The sequence below is a fragment of the Desmodus rotundus genome, chromosome 13 (genome assembly GCF_022682495.2).
Source record: "Desmodus rotundus isolate HL8 chromosome 13, HLdesRot8A.1, whole genome shotgun sequence".
Taxonomy (NCBI): domain Eukaryota; kingdom Metazoa; phylum Chordata; class Mammalia; order Chiroptera; family Phyllostomidae; genus Desmodus; species Desmodus rotundus.
In genome coordinates this window covers 86,157,814-86,177,456 of record NC_071399.1, presented here as the reverse complement: position 1 = coordinate 86,177,456, position 19,643 = coordinate 86,157,814, and the positions used below count along the sequence as shown (strand labels likewise).

Below are 19,643 nucleotides of genomic sequence, written 5' to 3'. Positions count from 1 at the left end.
CCCTTACAGGCACTTACCACAAGGTATTTTAAATGTTTATTGATTTATCTGAATCTCCTACTATATTGTAGGCTCCAGCTGGTCAGAGACTATGTCTCCATAAGCGTATAAGTTTAAAATTATTTCATGAATAAGTGTATACAAATTATTTTCATTAGACAACCAGCTTTATTACAAAGAAGCAAATTCTCACACCAGACCTTACCTTTTAGAAAAAGAAAGCTTAGGGGAATACTTCTTATCACATATGCAGCATTTTCTGCTATTTCTGGCAGACCAAGAATAAATTGAAGGTATTAATATTATGAGATTTTTAAAAACTACAATATATTTTAATTATCAAAGTAATTCATGTAGCTTAGAAAAGAACCACGGTCAAAATGATATGAAATAGACTCAAGTCCCCATTCCCTCCTTTCCTTGCCCATACCTGATGCCCAAAGGTAACCCTTGCTAATAGTTTAGGGTGGATCCTTTCGGACATGTGTTTGCAAATATATGTGGTACTTGCAAACCAAGAAAAGGAATAAAATAGGTCCTGAAAAAAATCAGAATATGGGCCTTGAATGCTATGAGGCCTTTTTTCTGTCTCTTGTTTTTCTTTTCATTGTTATCGACTCTGTTTTTCCCTCTCACTGAAAACAGGCTTTTTTGATTCCTCAGTTCATTTGAATGAATATGGCCACCAGCAAGTCCAAAATGTGCAGGTCCTCAGAGTTCAAGAAGAGCAACCAGACTATCCTAGAACCTTAGTCCGATTCCAAATCGCAGGAAGAGGCTTCAGTTGGCCTACAGTGAGTCACGTGCCCACCCTGGGTCCTGCGTGGAGTGGGTCAAGTTGGGAAGATGAAAAAGGGCGGGGGAGTCTGGTCATACAAAACCGTAAGTATCCGCTACAATAAATTTGGTCTTCATTCTATAGTGGTACATTTTTTTTTAAGGCTGTCTATCAGCTCTTGTACTGAAAAAGTAGACATTTATATTGGGTCATTTTTCATCACTATGAGCAATTTAACAATCAACATACCTGTGTTTTTTGGCAGTTACCTACAGTATACACCATAGAACTTGTAGGGTACGTACATTTGAATTTTGCACATATAGTATTAATTTGCCCACGAAAGTATTCTTACCAATGACTCTTCTACATATCTAGGTATTCCCATTCTTCTTAGGCACTGCCAACACATTGTTTAAAAAAGTCACAAGATTTTTATTCACCTATTTAATAATACTTACTGACGGTTTATTCTGTGCCAGGCTTGGTCCTAGGGCTTTGGGATTATGTCAGGAAACAAAGCCTCTGCCCTCATGGAGCAAGGACAATGAGCAATTCAACATAAGTGTTGATAACTGTTACAGAGGAAAATAAAGGGTAGAGTTGTCCCGCAGGCTGGAGTAGCATTTGCTATTTTAATTTGGGTGGTCAAGGAAGGACTCTCTAGTAGGCTGACATTCAAGCTGAGAATTGAAGTAAGGGTAAGTCCTAGGCATCCCGACCTAAGGGAAGTAGCATGCCAGGCAAATTCAGGGAAAAGCAAGGAGTAGAGGCTAGGGCCGAGTCGGAAATGATCTGCGGGTAAGATCTAGGGAACATCTGTAGTAATAATAGTAACAACAGCAGCAAAAGGTCATTTGACTAATCCAACCTCCCATCTCCATACTCTTGCAGAGAACTCCAACCTCCCATCTCCATACTCTTGCAAGAGAACTCCTCGCGAGTTCTCAGCACAACTGGTGCATGACTGTGGAGATCGCTGTAGTACAAGAATGAAAAGAAGGTAATCATTCATAACTCCGACCATCTGTGCATCTAAGTAAAGCCTAATTCATGCTCGTGACACTCGCCCGGACGACGTGCCGGAGCCCACTTTTCCAGACACACTCAACTTTCGCTAGCGAGCCAGGGGACTGCGCCGAATAGCTGCGCCTGCGCAGTGGCGCTGCGGAGTTTGCGCACCAGAAGGTTCGGCCTGGCCCTCCAAAGGGCGGGGATAAATCCGCTACGCTCCGGAAGCCGCCCCGCCAGCCCCAGTTAACGTGTCGGGGAAACGGGACACGTCGTAAAAGGTCGCGGAGGGACCTCCCTACGGTACAGAGACCGGTGGCTTTACGGTGCCAGGCACTACTGAGCCGGGAGATGTCGGCTGCGGGTGGGGCGGATCCCTCGGGTCCTCCCAGCAGCTTTGCGAAGCGGGTCCTGGTGACCGGGGGTGCTGGTTTCATGTAGGTAACGGCGTCGCTGGCCGAGTAGTGGCTCCCCAGAAAACCCCAACCTTTTCCTGCGGCTCTGCTCGCCCTAGGCAACTTGGGACCAGCTTTGGGTGCCTGATGAGGGGAGGGTCTTAATGCACGACTAGACGTTTATTTATTCAGCTGAATTTAAAACTCTTGGTACTAAACGTTTTGTGCCCCTTTCCCTCTTACACCCGCAGTCAGCAAGTCCTCTCTCCCTACTTTCAAAGTATATTCTCACGGCCACTCCTCACCTCCCTTCCCCTTCTACCCTAGCCCACGTTACTGGTTTGTTTTTGGTTTTTGGTTTTTTCCTAGACTGCTACTGTAGCCTTCTGATTGGTCATAGTGCTTCTGTTCCTCAGAAGTCAGTGTTTATTAAGTGAAAGTGCGTCCGACTTAGACTAAAATCGAGACTCTACCATATCCTGAAGACTCTCACGTATCCTGGCACTACTTTTCCAGTCTGCTCTCCTGCCAGTCTACCCCTTTCTTTCCTGTGCCTGCCACACTGACCCCTTGCTGTCCCTGGAACCTACGAGGCTCCTCCTTTCTCGAGGCCTTTGCACTTGCTTCCCCGTTTGCATCATTCAATTCAGACATCTATTTAGACATCACCTTCTCAGAGCCTTATCTGACCACCCTATCTAAAATACCCCCTCCCTGCTAACACATTTATCACTACCTGAAGTTGTATTATGTGTTGTGTTTACTTGTTTATTGCTTGCACCCCCACTGAAGGACGTAAACTGAATGAGGGCAGAAACTATTCTTTCAGCACCAAGAAGAATGTCTGGCTCATTTTATAAAGGTCTTCAGTAGTTGTTGAATGGATGAATGCATAAGTACAAACAAGAAGCTCTCCCAGTGTCCAGTGGAAGAAGAGGAACATGGGACTCTCTCTCCCACCACCCTACCCACCCCCAGCCCATTAGCACATTAAATCTCTTCGGATCTGACAGTGACTTGGAGGAGGGTATCATGCCAGCAAGGTTGACTTAATGACAACAGGAGCATGGACTTAAAAGGGTGGTACAGGGGTGATAGTGCTGGTCCAGGAAGGGTACTTTTAGAAAATGCTATGAAAGGGCTGTTTGGTTGGGGGCTGCCCTTCATCCTGCCCTTGTTTGGTGTATATGATAAAATCTGGTGGATCATCTCACTGGTCCTCCGAAACCCAAACCTAGGAGTCACTGTGGATATCCAGCTCAGGGTGGTGTCAGCTGTTAGCCTTGAAAACCAGGTTTAGTCTAAGACCTGCCCGCTGCCCCTACCCGACTTACACCATCAAATTCTTGTCCGAAGAGCTAGCAATTGCAGTGGGATTACTATGAACACAGACAACTCCTATGCCCATACTAACCTAATTTTTACGTAGTTATACCTACAGTCTGAAAAGCCTCATTATAGCCCGTTTGCACTGACCACCAACCACCGTATTTATCATCTTGCTTCGCTCCCATACTCACAGCATGCATGGACAGATCACTTGGGTAAACTAGTTTTTTCTTATACCCAGGACCAGTAAATTCACTTTTCTGCATAGTGTAAAGGGAATATAAGGCTTTGTATATCACTGCTGTTGACAATGTTAGTAAAAAGGGTGGGTGTGTGTCTATTCAGTGTAGTTATATTTCTTGCAAAAATGTAAAGGTATTTTTGAATAGTTTCCTAATACTTGACAGCTTAGGGTAACAGTTAAGAATTTATGGAATCATTAAGTTTTCTACTAATAAGATATACTTTTTTTCTTATAGTGCATCACATGTGATTGTCTCTTTAGTAGAAGATTATCCAAATTATATGATCATAAATCTAGACAAGGTGAGTCACCTTCATTTCATAAAACGTAACAGTAAAAATGTATAGTCAGAGGATAATCCATAAGTATTGGGAATTTTTACCTGCCGTAATATGATGGGCAGTAGTTTCTTCCCCCATCTCCGCAGACTTACCGACAGTTACTCAGGAAAAAGTGAAATGAGTTGTAATGTGTGACACAGGACTAATTGTCTTCAACCGCTGATTCCTTTTCAGTGGGGGATGGTAAACTTTTCCAGCCCTGGGGGGCTGGAGGCAAATCTGGGCAAAAAAACTTTTTAGAGGAGAGGTTTATAACAAGTAATTTTTTTTTATTTTGAAACATTAACAAATTACATTTTTTGTTTTTTACTTTAATATATTAGAAACATCTAAAAATACGAAGTGCAGACTCCTTAAGCAGACATTTTTGTACTATGATCAGAACATCTTTACAAGAAATTGATATTTTCTAGGAAAAGCTATCATCTCTTTTTGTGTTGTTTCTCCACCCTCCCTTCCCCTTAAATATTTTAAGCTGGATTACTGTGCAAGCTTGAAGAATCTTGAAACCATTTCTAACAAACAAAACTACAAATTTATACAGGTATGATAGTTTCTTATGTAATTATTATACTGTGCCTCTAGCTATTCAGACATTGTGTCTTCCTTCTTTACAAACTTGCATGGCATAGGCTTGGAAAGCGTGCTAATTAAAGACCTTTAAGCTTCCAGAAGCCCCACATGCTGTAGAGAATACTTCCTTTAGATCGATACCACATATAAAGTTACATGTGATTTTTGGTGTCTTGGCAGATCTGTGAGTAGCTGACTGAACTTACATGGTCTGGGATTTTTTTAGGTCCTCCCTATCCTTCTAACTAAGGCCTTGCTGGGATTTAAGAAGACTGGTGTAAGTGGGGTGTTAGCTAGGCCAGGCAACAGCGAAAAAGCCCGCCATACAGCCTGTAGCATGGTCTTCTCCCATGAAGGTTGATTGGTTGGTTCTGGAAGACTGATTCTTACTAGCCACTCCCAAAGGAGTCCAAAGTATAAACCAGAGAGCCAGGTCATTAATTCGCAAAGGGGAATTTTAATGGCGAGTGCAACTATTTATCCTATAGTTTATTTTTATTTACATTTTGTAGTGATTCATTTAATCACAAATCTTAAAGAATATACTGAGAAAACATTTCATAATTCTGTTCCATCTGAAAGTGTTTCCTTCAGTCATGAAAGGATTATTGAGGGTACATATTTTTAGAACTATACGTATAACAAAAGTACTCATAAATTTACTTAGTTGTGATTAAATAGATTTTTCAAAATGTCATTCCAGTTGTAACATTTACTTTAAATATATTTCAATAATGTTTATCTCAAACTTTTGAAAATATGTTTAAAAATTTTCCTGTTAATGACCTTAGGTTGGCAAGTCCTTAGTAGTAGTTGGTGCATAATAAAATATTTTAGACATTAATTTGCCACAAAATTTTTGAATTGAATATTTTATATCCTAGGATACTGAAAAAGATGCATCATTCATTACTGTCCTTACTTGACCCCTCAGTTGAATTTTTAAGATATGCTCTCTCAAACTGGGGAGGGGAGAATTAATTCTTCTCTTACCGTTTTTCTTTGTTGTTCCTGCAGTAACAGGGTTCTTATGAATGTGCATGCGCAGTGCAACTTAGTGTTTTCATGTTCGCTTTCATATAGGGCGACATATGCGATCCCCACTTCGTGAAGCTGCTTTTCGCAGCAGAGAAAATCGATATGGTCCTGCATTTTGCGGCACAAACACATGTAGGTGAGCATTGTTTTATGCTACAGTTATGACGGGCCAACCGTTTCTTCCAGTGGCTGATTAGCCTACATCAGAGTGCAGAACTGGGGGTGAACACGTAGGTACTTTTGTGTGTGTCTCTGAAAGAGCACATACAGCACTGTACCAGAAAACGAGCCAGCGGTCGCTGTGCCATCGAGATAACTGTCGTTTTCCCGGTCATTTCTGTTAGGGGAGGTTGAAAAGTAACCCCGCGTGCTCTCTTAAAACTGGCCGTCTAGCCAAATTCGACACAGTGATTACTTGTGGGCAGTGATTACTTGTGTTCAAGCTGTATTTGTTGTTTTTAAGCTGGGCATTGGGTACACATTCGAACAGTGTATAACTTGTACTTTTTGTCCATCTGAGACTCTTCTCATAGGTTTTCTAGCATTTTATAGTGTGAAATATAAATATGCAGAAGATTTTGGAAGGAAGAGGAAAGGAATGCTGCTACTGTGAACACCCATGTAGCCATCACCTACACAAAAGACAGAATGTTGCTGAACCCTCTTTAGCTGCAGTATGACTACTGCTTTAACCTGACTTAAAAGTTGTCATTTCCCTTGGTTTTCTCTATAGTTTTACTGTCTGTGTATTTATTCCTCAGCAGGGTAGGTTAGTTTTGCCTGTTTTAAAATGTTCTAAAAATGTACATATAAGATAACATGTAGGTTTTTTGGTCTTGCTGACTTTATGGTTTAGCTGTGTGTCTTACAAACAACTTATGTTTGGATTTTTTTAAATCTAGTCTGACTATCCTTGGTAGTTACCCTAAAAACTGAGTTTGTTAATCTGTTTGGATTCATTCTTATCATCTTATTATGTGCTCTCTATTTTTCTCACCAGTTCTGTTTCTTTGTTTCTTTTTAAATTCTTTTTAAAAAAATTCTTCCATGCCTTTTAAAAAATACCTTAAAAAAGTTCTTGCTTGCTCTTTTAAGGGCTCAACTGAGGAACTTTTCTTATTCTATTTTTCTTCCTCTACTAGTTTGGAAGTTACATATTCTGCTTGTATCCTTTGAGTGGTTTCCCTAGAAATTATGACACGCGTAACTAGCTTGTCAAAGCCTAAAGTCCATCAGAACCTTTGCTCGCCTCCCAAACAACGCAAAGACCTTAGAGACTTCAACTCCGCTTGTCTAGTATCAGGTCTGGGATTTGTTTTGTCCCTTGGGTGAAACTGTTCCAGCTTTTTCTCTTTTTTCAGATCTTTCATTTGTACGTGCCTTTGAGTTTACCTATGTTAATGTCTACGGCACTCACGTTTTGGTAAGTGCCGCTCACGAAGCCAGAGTGGAGAAGTTTATCTACGTCAGCACAGACGAGGTGTATGGGGGCAGCCTTGACAAGGTAAGCCGAGAAAACATCCATTCCACCTACTTCCCATGGACCATGGAGCAAGCCCGTCTTAGGGAAACCTGCTCTGGGCTTCTTTTCACCGTCTGATCACACGTCCTTGCGGGACTCTCCAGGTGTCCCTCCGTCGTGCCTTCTGTTCGATCAAATAGTGCCGCCCCGTGGCCACGGCAGTCCTCTAGGTACAGGTTCGCAGGGAATTTGACTGATGGTACTTTACAAGACAGCAGCCGGTTTCATCCTTTTGTCCCAGTCTTGCACACACGGTGGGTGGTATTCCCGTGGGCCAGCGCATGTGTGCGATAGGCTGTAGCACGCCGGAGCGTCCGGGGTGAGTGTGCAGCTGCTGTAGAGACGGGAATCTGTTCTCCCTTCCCGGTCATCTGTGAATGTCGTACTCTTCATGCAAAAGGGTGGCTCCTTTTCCAGTTCATATTTTTCGTGGTCAGCAGGGACCTTGTTCTGTTTTTTTTTTTTTTTTATTTTTACCAAAATTCTCGTATAGTGAAAAGAATCAAGTAGTTTGAAAATACTTACAGTGAGAAAAAGCAGACCGTGACCGCTTTCCAGTCCACAGTCCCACCTCTGAGAAGCAGCCATTTTCAGTTCTTGCCATTTTTATAAGGCTGTCTTCGTCCTTGTGCCTTGCCGCCCGCACCAGAAGTGACGTGGTAGCCATGTAAAGTCATGACATTACCCTCTCTAAGTCCATTAATGTTTTGGCGTTGGCCTCCCAGGTTCCACGTGTTCTGGCCTCCCTCTAGCCCTCCAAGGATACTACATCTCCCACTTCTCTCCCCTCTCACGAAGCTCCTTGTAGTTCCTTTGAGCACACTTTTGTCTCTGGGCCTTTGCACTTGCTCTTCTGCCTCCTGCCTTACAGGGTTGTCGTGAACCGTGAACTTTAAATAGGTTACTCTGCAATACACTCAAGTGCTTGGAAAAGTGCTAGGCATGTAGTTGGGGCTCATTAATGTTTTTTTAATGTAGTGATTAACTTTTCAGTTTGTAATAATACTTTCTGATTTTTGTACTTACAAGGTATGTGTAATACCTATTTTTAAATTTATCTTATTAAAATTAGGAATTTGACGAATCTTCACCCAAACAACCAACAAATCCGTATGCATCCTCTAAAGCAGCTGCTGAGTGTTTTGTACAGTCTTACTGGGAACGATACAAAGTAAGAACTTATTTAAAAACTCTTGAATCACTTTTCTTTGGACTTAAGTAATTAAACTTCCAGTTAGCCTTAGCAATGTTTCAGTTTTAGAGTCGAGGACATATATTGAGAAAAGTTCTATATTAAGGAATTCTAAAAAAAGCTGATTTTCTATAGCATGTGGACAAAGTAGGACCTGCTGCTTCTTCATTTCACCTTTTAAAAAATTGATTTGTGCATATATGAGAGTGTTTTTCCTACTCAGTAACAAGTCGAGTGTTACTGCCCTGGTGAAAAGCCCTGTTCTGACTGAAGGCAGATGGAGGGAGGGCAGGTTCCCTTACCCCTGCATGCCCCTCTCTGCATGACCCACCTCTCTCGGCTCCTCATGAGTAGGAGGTAGATTCCCTGGGAGGTTCCGCGGTGTCAGTGTGAGAGCCGTAAGCAACGTGAGTCACCCGACTCGAACATCCACGAACATCCACGTTTGGCTCCATACTGCTCTTCCCTGGTTGTTCCTAGGAACTGGGTTACAAAGGCAAGCCCAGGACTGATGGCAGGGTCTCTTGCCTTTTCGGTTCCAGTAGCATTGGTCCTTTTCTCTTTTCGTGGCAGGTTTTCTATTTGTAAGGTTGGTACAACAGAGAAAGCCAACTTGAAGTTTAACATTTAACCAAACCTAGAGTCTTAGAGGTAGTCTTGGAAATAACCAGCTGGAAATTTCCTTAATTTTCTTCTCTCAAGCTTAGAAACCTGCCTTCATCTCTATTTATCCTCCCCTTGTCCCAGTAAAGGGAAAATTCCCCTCTTCCCTTTCGAACCTCTGCCTTTACCTGAATCCCATCGTCTCCTGTCTTTTCAGGAACCTTACATTAGAAAAAATCCCGTCACCTCTGTCCTTGAGGTGTGTGGAATTATTTAGCCAGAAGTGCCACATTTGAAAACTTTAGGTAATCATTATTTGGGACCTTTCCACTGTCTTACTATCTAATACTCTCAGTTCCCAGTTGTCATCACGAGAAGCAGCAATGTTTATGGACCACATCAATACCCCGAAAAGGTACATTTTACTTCTGAATTCAGTGTGCTTCAGTGATTGTAACTTACTACTGATAATAACCTCTCTTCGGTTATTTGTTCAAAATTTACGTAGTAATGATGCATAATTTATAAATGTTGTATAGGCCACATGCAGATCTCTGGTTGAGAGTTTGAAGATTTGAGCTAAGGTCTCGACCTGATACTCACCTGCCACGTGACCTCAGGCCCTTCGAGCGTCCTCTTTAAATTGACGAGTAGCGGTGATCTTGGGCGGGTTTCGAAGGTTCCGGTGAGATGATGTGTGTGAGAACACCTTGTGGTTTGCAGGATTCTCCTGCACCGTGGAGTCCTGCCTTCGCTACTGTCCCGCTGCAGTTCAGGCTCCTGGTTGGCAGACGGACCAGTGTGTCAGGCTGCGCAGAATGTAGTTGCGAGGCAGGGGGTGGTGTGGGAAGCTCGTGCAGACATTTCTTAGACGCCACGCGATGGGGCTTTAGCGTGGAATAAAGCCTTTCCAAAGGGGCCGGACACCATATGCCAGATCAGCCACTCCAGTCCCGGGAGTCCCAAACCAGCACAGGGCCTTCAGAGGGCATTTTGGAAAACAGGGCTCCAAAGTAGTTCAAGTAGTGAGTAAAGACATGCAGGTGGAAGGCTGGAAATGTCATTAAACCCAGTTTAAGTAACTGTTGCCCTCGCTCTGCCTAAGTTTAGAGACTGGCTTTTTCACTTCCCAGCTGGATGCGCTCACCTACTTTCCCAAAGGACAGGGCCCTTTCCCTGATCTGGTGGTGGTCATATCTGCTTTGCTTAATTTATGTAGTATCTTCAACAGGTTTATTATAAATTTAGTGATTTATCTTGCTCTGTCTAACATAAGTTTTCTTTGAATCCAAAGTGCCGGAGTATACTTTTTTAAAAAATTAATTTCCCAGGCACTTACTGAGTAGGTGTTACAGGTAAAGCAGTAAGTAAGATTCTTGCTCTTGTAAAATCAACACAAAAGTGATATTTGTAATGAAAGCAACTGTTCATGAAGACTTTTTCTGAAATGTTCCACTATTTACATTGTTTTCTTTTTATATTTTGTGGCAGTTAACTTGCTTTTGTGAAATAGGAAGCGATCTTAGAGTTCTTTTACTTATCAAAGTTTTAATAGATTTTTCTTGAACTGCTGATAAGAATTGAAATGTATATGTATATTTCTTAACAATAACAATGTTTTAATCTTATGAGTTCAGATACATATTAGTGAGCAAATTTCCAAAGTCTGAAACGATATTTAAATATTCTTTTAGGTTATTCCAAAATTTATATCTTTACTACAACACAACAGGAAATGGTATGTTATTATTTACCTTTGTACCCAGATGTTTTTCCCATATGTTGTTACTTTTTTGGTGACAGTCGTTCTTGAAATTCATGAAGTCTTGGTGTGGGAGGCCATAGAACTGGATGTCTCAACAAATTTAGGAATTCATCTACAGTCAGTGTAACAGTGTTTTAAATAGAATAATCTGTAATTCATCTTTACAGGATGAATTTTATTTACTAGAATAATTTCAGGTCTTAAGTGAAGGGACTAAGCCAAAAATAAACCAAACCAACTTATAAACACAACGGTACAGTGACTAGCAGAGGGAAATGGGGATGGGGGCGATATAGGGGGCTAAAGGGGGATAAATGGTGACAGAAAAAAAATGTTAATTCTTAAATGATTTACCCTGGAACTTTTAGTTATCACTTAAAATTCGACATCTATCTTTGTATAACTCTTTCTGAAAAGACTTAATTCATAGAACTGCAGATATTTCTTCAAAATGAATTTAAGGCATACAGTTGATGAAAACATATTTCTCAGGGGTCATTATATGTTTGCCACTTTCCTGCCGAGAACCTCGGGAGGACTGGAGATCATTGAAGAACTCTGGATGAAATTCAGAAAAGTCGAGGCAGTTTGCGTTTTCAGTGGAAGATCTCCAGGGTTGCCACGGGAATTAGCTTTTCTGGAGTTGTACCCAGTTGTTGCCTTGCTCTGGCTTGGGAGAGCTTACTTTTTACATGTTATGATTCCCTTTTATTTCATCTTTTTAGCTGCATTCATGGATCAGGGCTTCAAACAAGAAATTTTCTTTATGCTACCGATGTCGTAGAAGCATTTCTCACTGTCCTCAAAAAGGGGAAGCCAGGCGAAATTTATAACATCGGGACCAACTTTGAGATGTCGGTGCTGCAGCTGGCCCGGGAGCTCATACAGCTGGTGCGTACGCGCTGTGACAGGCGGCGTTCTCGAGGCTGTGTCTCACTCGTGGCAGTAGTCTCTCCTCTAGTCAGAGTCAACGATTTACAGGTTATCCAGGTGAACCGTGAAGAGTAATGAATAAAGTTTATAATTTTGTATCCCAGCGATTTTCCACCGGTGCGCCACAACAGTTTTTAAACATGCAGTACCTGACTGTTTAGTCAGGGGCACTGCCCTCTTTCCCCTTAGATTGTCAGATAAAAAAGTGACAACAGCCAACAAAATAATAGCCACCCAGTGTAAATGAATCAGAATCATACCTTTTTTTTGTCAGATCAGCAAAAAGTATAATATATATTTGGTGTGCCGCAGAATTTTAGTAATTAGTTTATTAAATGTTAAATGTGTGCCGTGGGATGAAAAAGGTTGAAAATCACTGAGGTACACGATCTATATGCTAAGATATGTATATGAAGTTCTATCACTCATCTAGCAACAGTTTTTTCAGGGAAAAAAATCGTAATACATTAGGTGTGCATAGCCAGTAAAAGACATACTTCAATTTCAGAAATATTAAGTTGTGTCCTAAAATCAAAGAATGATGAGATGATATATAAATAATTGTAGTTATGAGTGTAGGTATGTATTTTGGAACATCAATTATAAAAAACCTCAGGACTCGGTAGAAAGACTGAGTGTATTGAAAAACGTGTGTTTTCCTCTGCACTATTATCAGAATACTCTGTACTCCTAACATGGGTATTCCACACCAAACAATTATCCAATGCCAGCGGGGTGTCCTACAGTTTAACTCAGTTCTGATGTTATCTGCCTGGAGACAGCCCCAGGCCCCCGGGTTGCGGAATCAGCCCCACAAGACTGCCCTCCGTTCAGATACCAGTTGTAAGACCTGGTTGTCCCCTGTGCTCCTGGCCAGCCAGCTGCACATCGGGGGTCATTTGCTGGAGTGGCTCACAGAACTCAGGAAGGTAGTTTACTTTCTAGATTACTGGTTTACGGGGTCTGCCCAGAAGGTATCCAGCCATGTAATATGACAAAGAGAGACGTTTATTGTATCTTACACAAGATACAAGAAATACTACACATATGACAATGACACCTCAGTCCCCTTCAAGTGGGCACCTTGGGACCTCACACAGTTCTCCCAGTCACCATGAGCTGCTCCATCATATTTTCCTGAATCTCATTGATGGTCTGAAATCTCTTCCCTTTCGAAGGTGATTTTAGTTTTGGGAAAAGCCAGAAGTTTCAGGGCACCAAACCTGGGCTGTAGAGGGGCTGAGTCACCTGGGTGATTTGATGTTTCACCAAAAACTGCATGAGACGTGATACATGAGTGGGGGGAATTGTCGGGATGCAGCTGCCAGTCACTGGTAGTCCATAGCTGTGGCCTGCTGGATTATTTGAATAGTTTCTGTGGAGGAATGTTCAAGCTTAACACAAAATTTGATGCAGATTCATTGCTGTACTCGCTCAGTCATTTTGGACATGACAACCACACAGGACACAAGCTCACTCAACAGAGTCTACCGCCCCCCACTGACTAGGACAGTGGAGTCGTTATTATTCACACACTCACATTCCAGTCCACTCTCCTTGGCTGCCAGGTTACGTCGATGTTACCCGAACCATTCTCATTATATTGACAATGGCTGGACTTTTTCTGGACAGACCTTGTATTACATAGGCTATAACTCAGGAATGGCCAGATGGAGGACACATGTAAGGGCACCAAGGCATGAGGGAAGGGGCGTGGAGTGCACATGCTGTCTGTGGGCCTGCCCTCTCCCAGTTCCTTAACAGGCTGGAAGCTCTCCATGGAGGCTTTATTAAGTGGGCATGATTGACTGACTCATTGACCGTAGGTGACTAATCCAACCTCCTGCCCCTCTCCCGCTTCCTTTCCCAGGTGTGAAGGGAGGGGGGCTGAGTTCTGTCCCTCTAAGCACATGGTTGGTTCCCCAGGAAGCACATATTTCGTATTATAAATCACAATATCACATTGAGTAATAACCAGAAGCCAAAAAAAGTATTTTCTGCCATAGTATACAACGTGTATTAAATGAGCTTCGGGTAGAATTTGGACTGTAAAGTACAGTGGTAAAACACTCTTCTCTCAGCTGTCTCTGCGGCTTTGAGGAGGTTGGATTTCTTATCCTTTGACTCTGCCAGGGAATACTGTTGTTCTCTGGTCTCATTTTATGATTTGACTGAAAGCCTTTTCCGTTTTGACAGATCAAAGAGACCAAGTCGGAGTCCGAAATGGAAAGCTGGGTGGATTATGTTAATGATAGGTGAGTAACATGCAAGCATGGGGGGAAGGCTGAAACCTTAGGTGCTCACAGAATTACAAAATACGTGGAATGACCCAGAGCCAGTTTGTTCGTTTTGAGTTTCCTACTAAAATATATTTCTAATTGTAAATGTCATAAGAATAAAGGGTAACATTGTTCCTTGCTAGCTCTGTGACTTAAAGAGAGTTACTGACCCTTTCCAAGGCTGAGGTTTCCTCAAGTGTGAAGTAGAGAAAATAACATCTTGCAAACAGCAAAGAATTTTAAGGTTTGATTATAAATACAAAGTGCCCAGCCCAGGGTATGGAACACAAGGGCCCTAATAAGTTTGTGTGTATGTATTTATTCATTCATCAAACGCTGCAGGTATTACCCACTGCATTCATACCTAGATTGTGCAGAAATCAGAGGAGGACAAGCCGTAGGGAGCGTTAGGTACCTGGGATTATAGATAATGTTTTAAAGATTTTATCTATTTATTTTTACAGAGAGGGGAAGGGAGGGAGAAAGAGAGGGAGAGAAACATCAACCAGTTGGGGACCTGGCCCACAGCCCAGGCATGTGCCCTCATTGGGAATCAAACCTGTGACCTTTGGATTTGTAGGCTGGTGCTCAGTCCACTGAGCCACACCAGCCAGGGCTAATTTTTAAAAAATAAACACTTTATTTTACAAATTTTTTATGATCATGTTATCAAGGAGAATTTTTTAAATTGAATTATGGTAAATATCTAAGGACACATTATTTCTCATAACATTCAGATATGTAACTATATTTCCATAGTGTCATTTTAAATCTGTCTTGTTTTCCAAGACCTACCAATGACATGAGATATCCGATGAAGTCAGAGAAAATACATGGCTTAGGATGGAGACCTAAAGTGCCTTGGAAAGAAGGAATAAAGAAAACAAGTATGTTATGAATTGGTCCCTTGGGGTTTGAGGGTTTCAGAAAATTTTAAAGAAAAAGTAGTTTATTTTTAGAACACTACAAATTCAGTGGAATATTTTGATGAATCATTTTTACTTTTCAAATTGTTACATTTAATATATTTCTATTATTAATAGAAATATATTAAATGTAACAATTTGATAGATAATTATTTATTTAAATAATTATTTAAATAATTTATTTAGATAGATAATTATTTAATAGATAAATAATCTATTATTTATATTTAATAGATTAACTTCTGATCAGTCTTCCTATATCTTATTAGCATTTTTCAGATTCCTGTTTCATTGATTCTCAGGTGTACATTTTTTATTCTTTTCATACCCTTGAAAGGTATGTGTTTTACAATCACATGTTAAAATTATTGCAACTTTTTTCTTTTTTTGGTATGTAAAACAGTGGTCCATCTTAAATGATGTCTTAGATTTGATGAAATATATAGTTACAGTCTTTAAGTGTTGAGTCTTTTTACATTAAATAGGAAGCAAATTGACCATGTGCAGAATATCTATTAAAATAAGTATATATAAGTGTATGTATGTTAAAGTTCTATTTAGAAATGTACCCATGAGAAAAAATATGTTCAAACATAAAGTCTTGATTCAGAGCTTAAAATACAAAATACTAGTATTACATTTTAAAAAGAAAATTAAAAGGTTAATTTTTAACTACAAAAATGTTAATGCTAGTACTAGCAAGATAAAATAATTTCACATATTAACAGAAGTAAACTCACATCATCTCACTATGCCTGAAATACAGTATTGGTAGATTTATGTGAATAAAATATTACACTTATTTTCTGTAACTTTAAAACCAGTACAAATGACTTATCTCTCTTTCTCCCTGAATTTCTTAAAATGAGAATGTCTCAAAGACTTATACGAGCAAATTTAATATAATACTTTTGAAGTTAAAAAAAATAGTTGTTTTTAAATCTGAATTTTCAGACGATGAAATATTTTCTGATTGTTAGTTCAGAATCGAATTGTTTTTCTCATTAGGCCACCCCGGCCCTCTGGTAAGCTTTTGGGCAAGACTCTTCTTACTTATCAGAACCCAGTAAATGTTGGTTCACTGATGTTTAGCTTTTTAATTTTGATCTTTGTCTTTTGTTTTCTTTCCTATCAGTTGAGTGGTACAGAGAGAACTTTCACAACTGGAAGAATGCAGAAAAGGCATTAGAACCCTTCCCAGCACATCCACCGTTTGTATAGTCAGGAAGTTTTTGGAAAAGGAGGAACATTACCCTACCTCGACACGTGATATGAAATCAAGTGACCAAATGAAGTGTCTTGTTTTCACTTGGAATTAGATTCAAGACTTTTTGTCTAAAATTCAAAAACTTTATCAATCTTGAGAAGAATTTCAGTATTAGCATAGGATTTAAATATCAAAATTCTTTCAGAAACCTTTTCTGGATTAGGAACCAGGAGACACAGACAGACCCCTGCGCAGGCGTGGGCCAGGGACAAGGGACCCTGGATCCGGGAACAAGGACGCGGTAGCTCTGCGCCACCGACAGCTTTGCGGCAGTGACTCAGCCGGCGTCCCGGCCTTTCCCGCTGCCTAAAAAGTCTCTGAGGTTTTCATTTTTAGACAGTATGCAACAGTGTGCCCTAATTCATCATTTTTCTAAAGATATGCTGTTGTGCTACATGAGCTTTAAAAATGGAACAAAATGGAAGCACTTTTTAACTTTTGATAATTTTGTAACATTAAGTTAAATGTTTTTTAAAACAAAGACGTAGTTTTTATATTTTCAAAATCAGTCATTGAACTCTGTGTAAGGAACCTTGTATTGGAAATTGTATTATGTACTTAATGCTTGTAATAATTTTATTTATAAAGTGATCAATATTTTAATATATTTAATATAGACCCTGGTTTTTTTCGGTAATATATATCTTTATTTTGCTGTAGAAAAATTTTCAAATACTTATGTATTTTTAATTCCTCTCTCCTCCAAAGACTTTAAGATGATTTGAAAAATGTAACTGATTGGATATTACGTTGAAAAATGGAAAAGTCAAAAACTGTGCCCAACTCTCTGGCTTCAGTGCACGATCGATGGTGGTTTTCTTTGCGAAGTGGGGAGCGAGGTTGGTTAGGAACGCAGAGGTGGTTGAGGGAGCGGGTAGGAGGGGAATAAGGACTTTGAGGAAGAGGAGACTGGGAGAAGAGTAAGCAGATCCAAAATTAATAAAAGGATTTGCCTGACAAATCAAACACAAACTGAAGTTGAACACTGGCAACTCCAGAATTTGGGGATTTGTAAAAATGGGTAGATTGCGCCAGAGTTGGGACTAGTAAGCATCGGGTGGGGCAGGAGTAGAGAGTGCGGTTAAGGGAACTGATGCTTCACCCATCTTAGATGTGAAGGGGAGAAAATGCCCCTTGGAGGTAGCCTGTAGCCCTAGAAGAAAAGGAGACGGGAAGCAGGCATAAGGGAGGCTGGGGTGAGAGCTCAGGGGCGAGGCAGTTACAGGCAGAAATAGGGCCAACCGGGAGCAAACTCCGTGGTGGAGTTTGGTCACTGAGGGTAGATGACAAAATAACACTTTTTGTGTCCTTTGTTCTTGCACGTATTTTTGTGTACACTTTAAAAAAAAACGCCTCACCCATGGATATGTTTATTGATTTGAGAGAAACAGGAAGGGAGGCGGGGGGAGGGAGAAAGAAACATTGATGTGAGAGAGAAACATTGATCTCTTGCCTCCCATAGGCACCCTGGCTGGGGATTGAACCTGCAACCTAGGTATGTGCCCCGACTGGGAATCGAAGCCACAGTCTGGTGGTGCACGGGACGACGCTCCAAACTGCTGAGCCACCCAGTCAGGACTTGCGTACACTTCTATTTCCAACTTCAGTGCACTCACTCTACCGTTTGTCTGATCTCAGGAGAGGACCTTGACAGACATTAGGAATATATAATGAAAAACCAGTTTATTATTTTTTTAATGCAAAACAGTTTAAAAGAAATTAATCCTCCATATCATAGGTCACAAGGGAAATGCAAATGAAAATGAGATACCCCTACACACCCATTAGAAAGCCTGAAATCTATAACGCTGATGCCACCCAGTGCTGACAAGCGATTCCACTTACTTGAGGCATCTGGTGAAGGAATTCACAGGCTTAGAGAGTAGAATAGAGGTTCACCAGGGGCTGGGTGGAAAGGGAAAGGGGGAGTTACTGTTTGATGGGTGCAGAGTGTATTTGGGATAATGAAAAGGTTCTGAAAGTGATTATGGTGATAGTTGCACAACATCGTAAATGTACCTAATGTCACTGAATTGTACACTTAAAGTAGTTGACAAGGTAAACTTTGTGTTATGTATAGTTTATCACGATAATAATTTTTAAAAATTCGTCCTCACACCAGCAGCATTGGAATCAGTTCTTAGAAATGCAAATTCCTGACCCCATTTCAAACTTAGGGAATCAGCACCTCCGTGGGTGGGGCCTCGTGATCTGATGCACCCTAATGTTTGAGAACCACTGCTCCCTTGCTCCCTAAAGTGGGGCGGGGAGATTATGAGAGAGAGAGAGAGAGAGATGGGGTGGCGGGGTCATGGACAGCCTTGTCTGCCATGAAGAAATGCTTGGACTCCATCTCGCTGTTACTGTAAAACAGTGGGAGTGCGGGGGGTCTCCCCATCAGCCAGAGATAGCAGCACTGGGGAGATTCTTACACTGAGTGTGTGAAAAGCTAGCAAGGTAATTGGGTAGGAAGAAGAAGCCCTTACCCTTCACCCTTTATCCCCATCCCCCCACAGTACAAGATTGGGGGTGGGAGCAGGGGAAGGCAGGCACATGCACCATAGAAGTCAAAAAGTCAAATAATATATACACATATATAATTTTTTAAATCAAACTATAATGGACATTGTTTTAGAGTGTGCTTTTTTACACTAAGCAATATATCATGAATGGTTTTATGTGTTAGGAGATCTTTGGCCACTTTTACTGACAGCAGAATTACAGCTTTGATAGCTTATTCTGCTAACAGCGTGGAAAATGAGCTTAAGGAAAGCAAGATTGAGCTCCTGCAGGAATCGGAGTTATGAAGCTGTTGCTGTAAATCAGGCTAGCCACGGAAAGGCCCACATCCCAGCACTGCCAAGAAGGGGTAGTGTCGAGGACAGACGTGAGAGGTCTTTAGATTAAAAATCTCGATGATTAGACGTGGGAGGTGCACTTCCCTGACTTGGGTGGTATTTTAAGGTTGTAAATGTTGGGCTGGAAAGAGTGGAGAATGGTAAATTATGTTTGGGAGGTGACGAGCTTTAGACATCAGTGGGGTACACAAGAGGAGACCTCTAACAAAAAATCAAGACAGGAATCGGAGGCTGAGATTGGTGGGCGGGGTTTGAGACTTACAGATTCATGTGGGGTGGGCAAAAGTAGGTTTCCAGTGGCATCGTGACATCCTTTTGAGTTAATAAAGCTATTGTAATCATCATAACCTGCATGTCTTTTTCCATATGAATGACTGTAAACTTACTTGTGCCCACCCCTGTATTGATGAGTTAAATGGCTGTTAAGACCCTGAGAGTGGATTAAAATCTCCCCAAGGAGATCACACAAAAGAATAAGGTTGATGGTGGGGGCCATGATTCACACACAAACCATGAGAATTAACACCAAGGTATAAATTTCAGGCAGAAGAGCCAGAGAGATCAAGGAATGGTTTTAAAAAATGGTCAC

At 41.0% G+C, this 19,643-nt stretch overlaps 1 protein-coding gene across 8 annotated transcripts; it reads left to right on the top strand.

Moving 5' to 3' along the window:
• Window positions 1-1,981: 1,981 nt before the first annotated feature.
• Window positions 1,982-18,480, top strand: TGDS (TDP-glucose 4,6-dehydratase). Of its 8 annotated transcripts, none has more exons than XM_024568784.4 (12): window positions 1,993-2,226; window positions 3,993-4,059; window positions 4,574-4,642; window positions 5,755-5,845; window positions 7,071-7,213; window positions 8,304-8,402; window positions 9,382-9,441; window positions 10,721-10,764; window positions 11,517-11,682; window positions 13,921-13,979; window positions 14,793-14,890; window positions 16,065-18,474. In XM_024568784.4, exons 1-12 carry the CDS (start codon window positions 2,141-2,143, stop codon window positions 16,148-16,150), a joined length of 1,068 nt encoding a protein of 355 aa, XP_024424552.1. In that variant the 5' UTR covers window positions 1,993-2,140; the 3' UTR covers window positions 16,151-18,474. The 8 variants fall into 8 exon arrangements, with proteins under 8 accessions (XP_045057358.1, XP_045057350.1, XP_024424552.1 ...); XM_045201417.3 differs by having other exon boundaries at window positions 2,000-2,092; window positions 16,065-18,475; XM_024568754.4 differs by lacking the exon at window positions 1,993-2,226 and adding an exon at window positions 3,335-3,728 and having other exon boundaries at window positions 16,065-18,475.
• The last annotated feature ends 1,163 nt before the right edge of the window (window positions 18,481-19,643 follow it).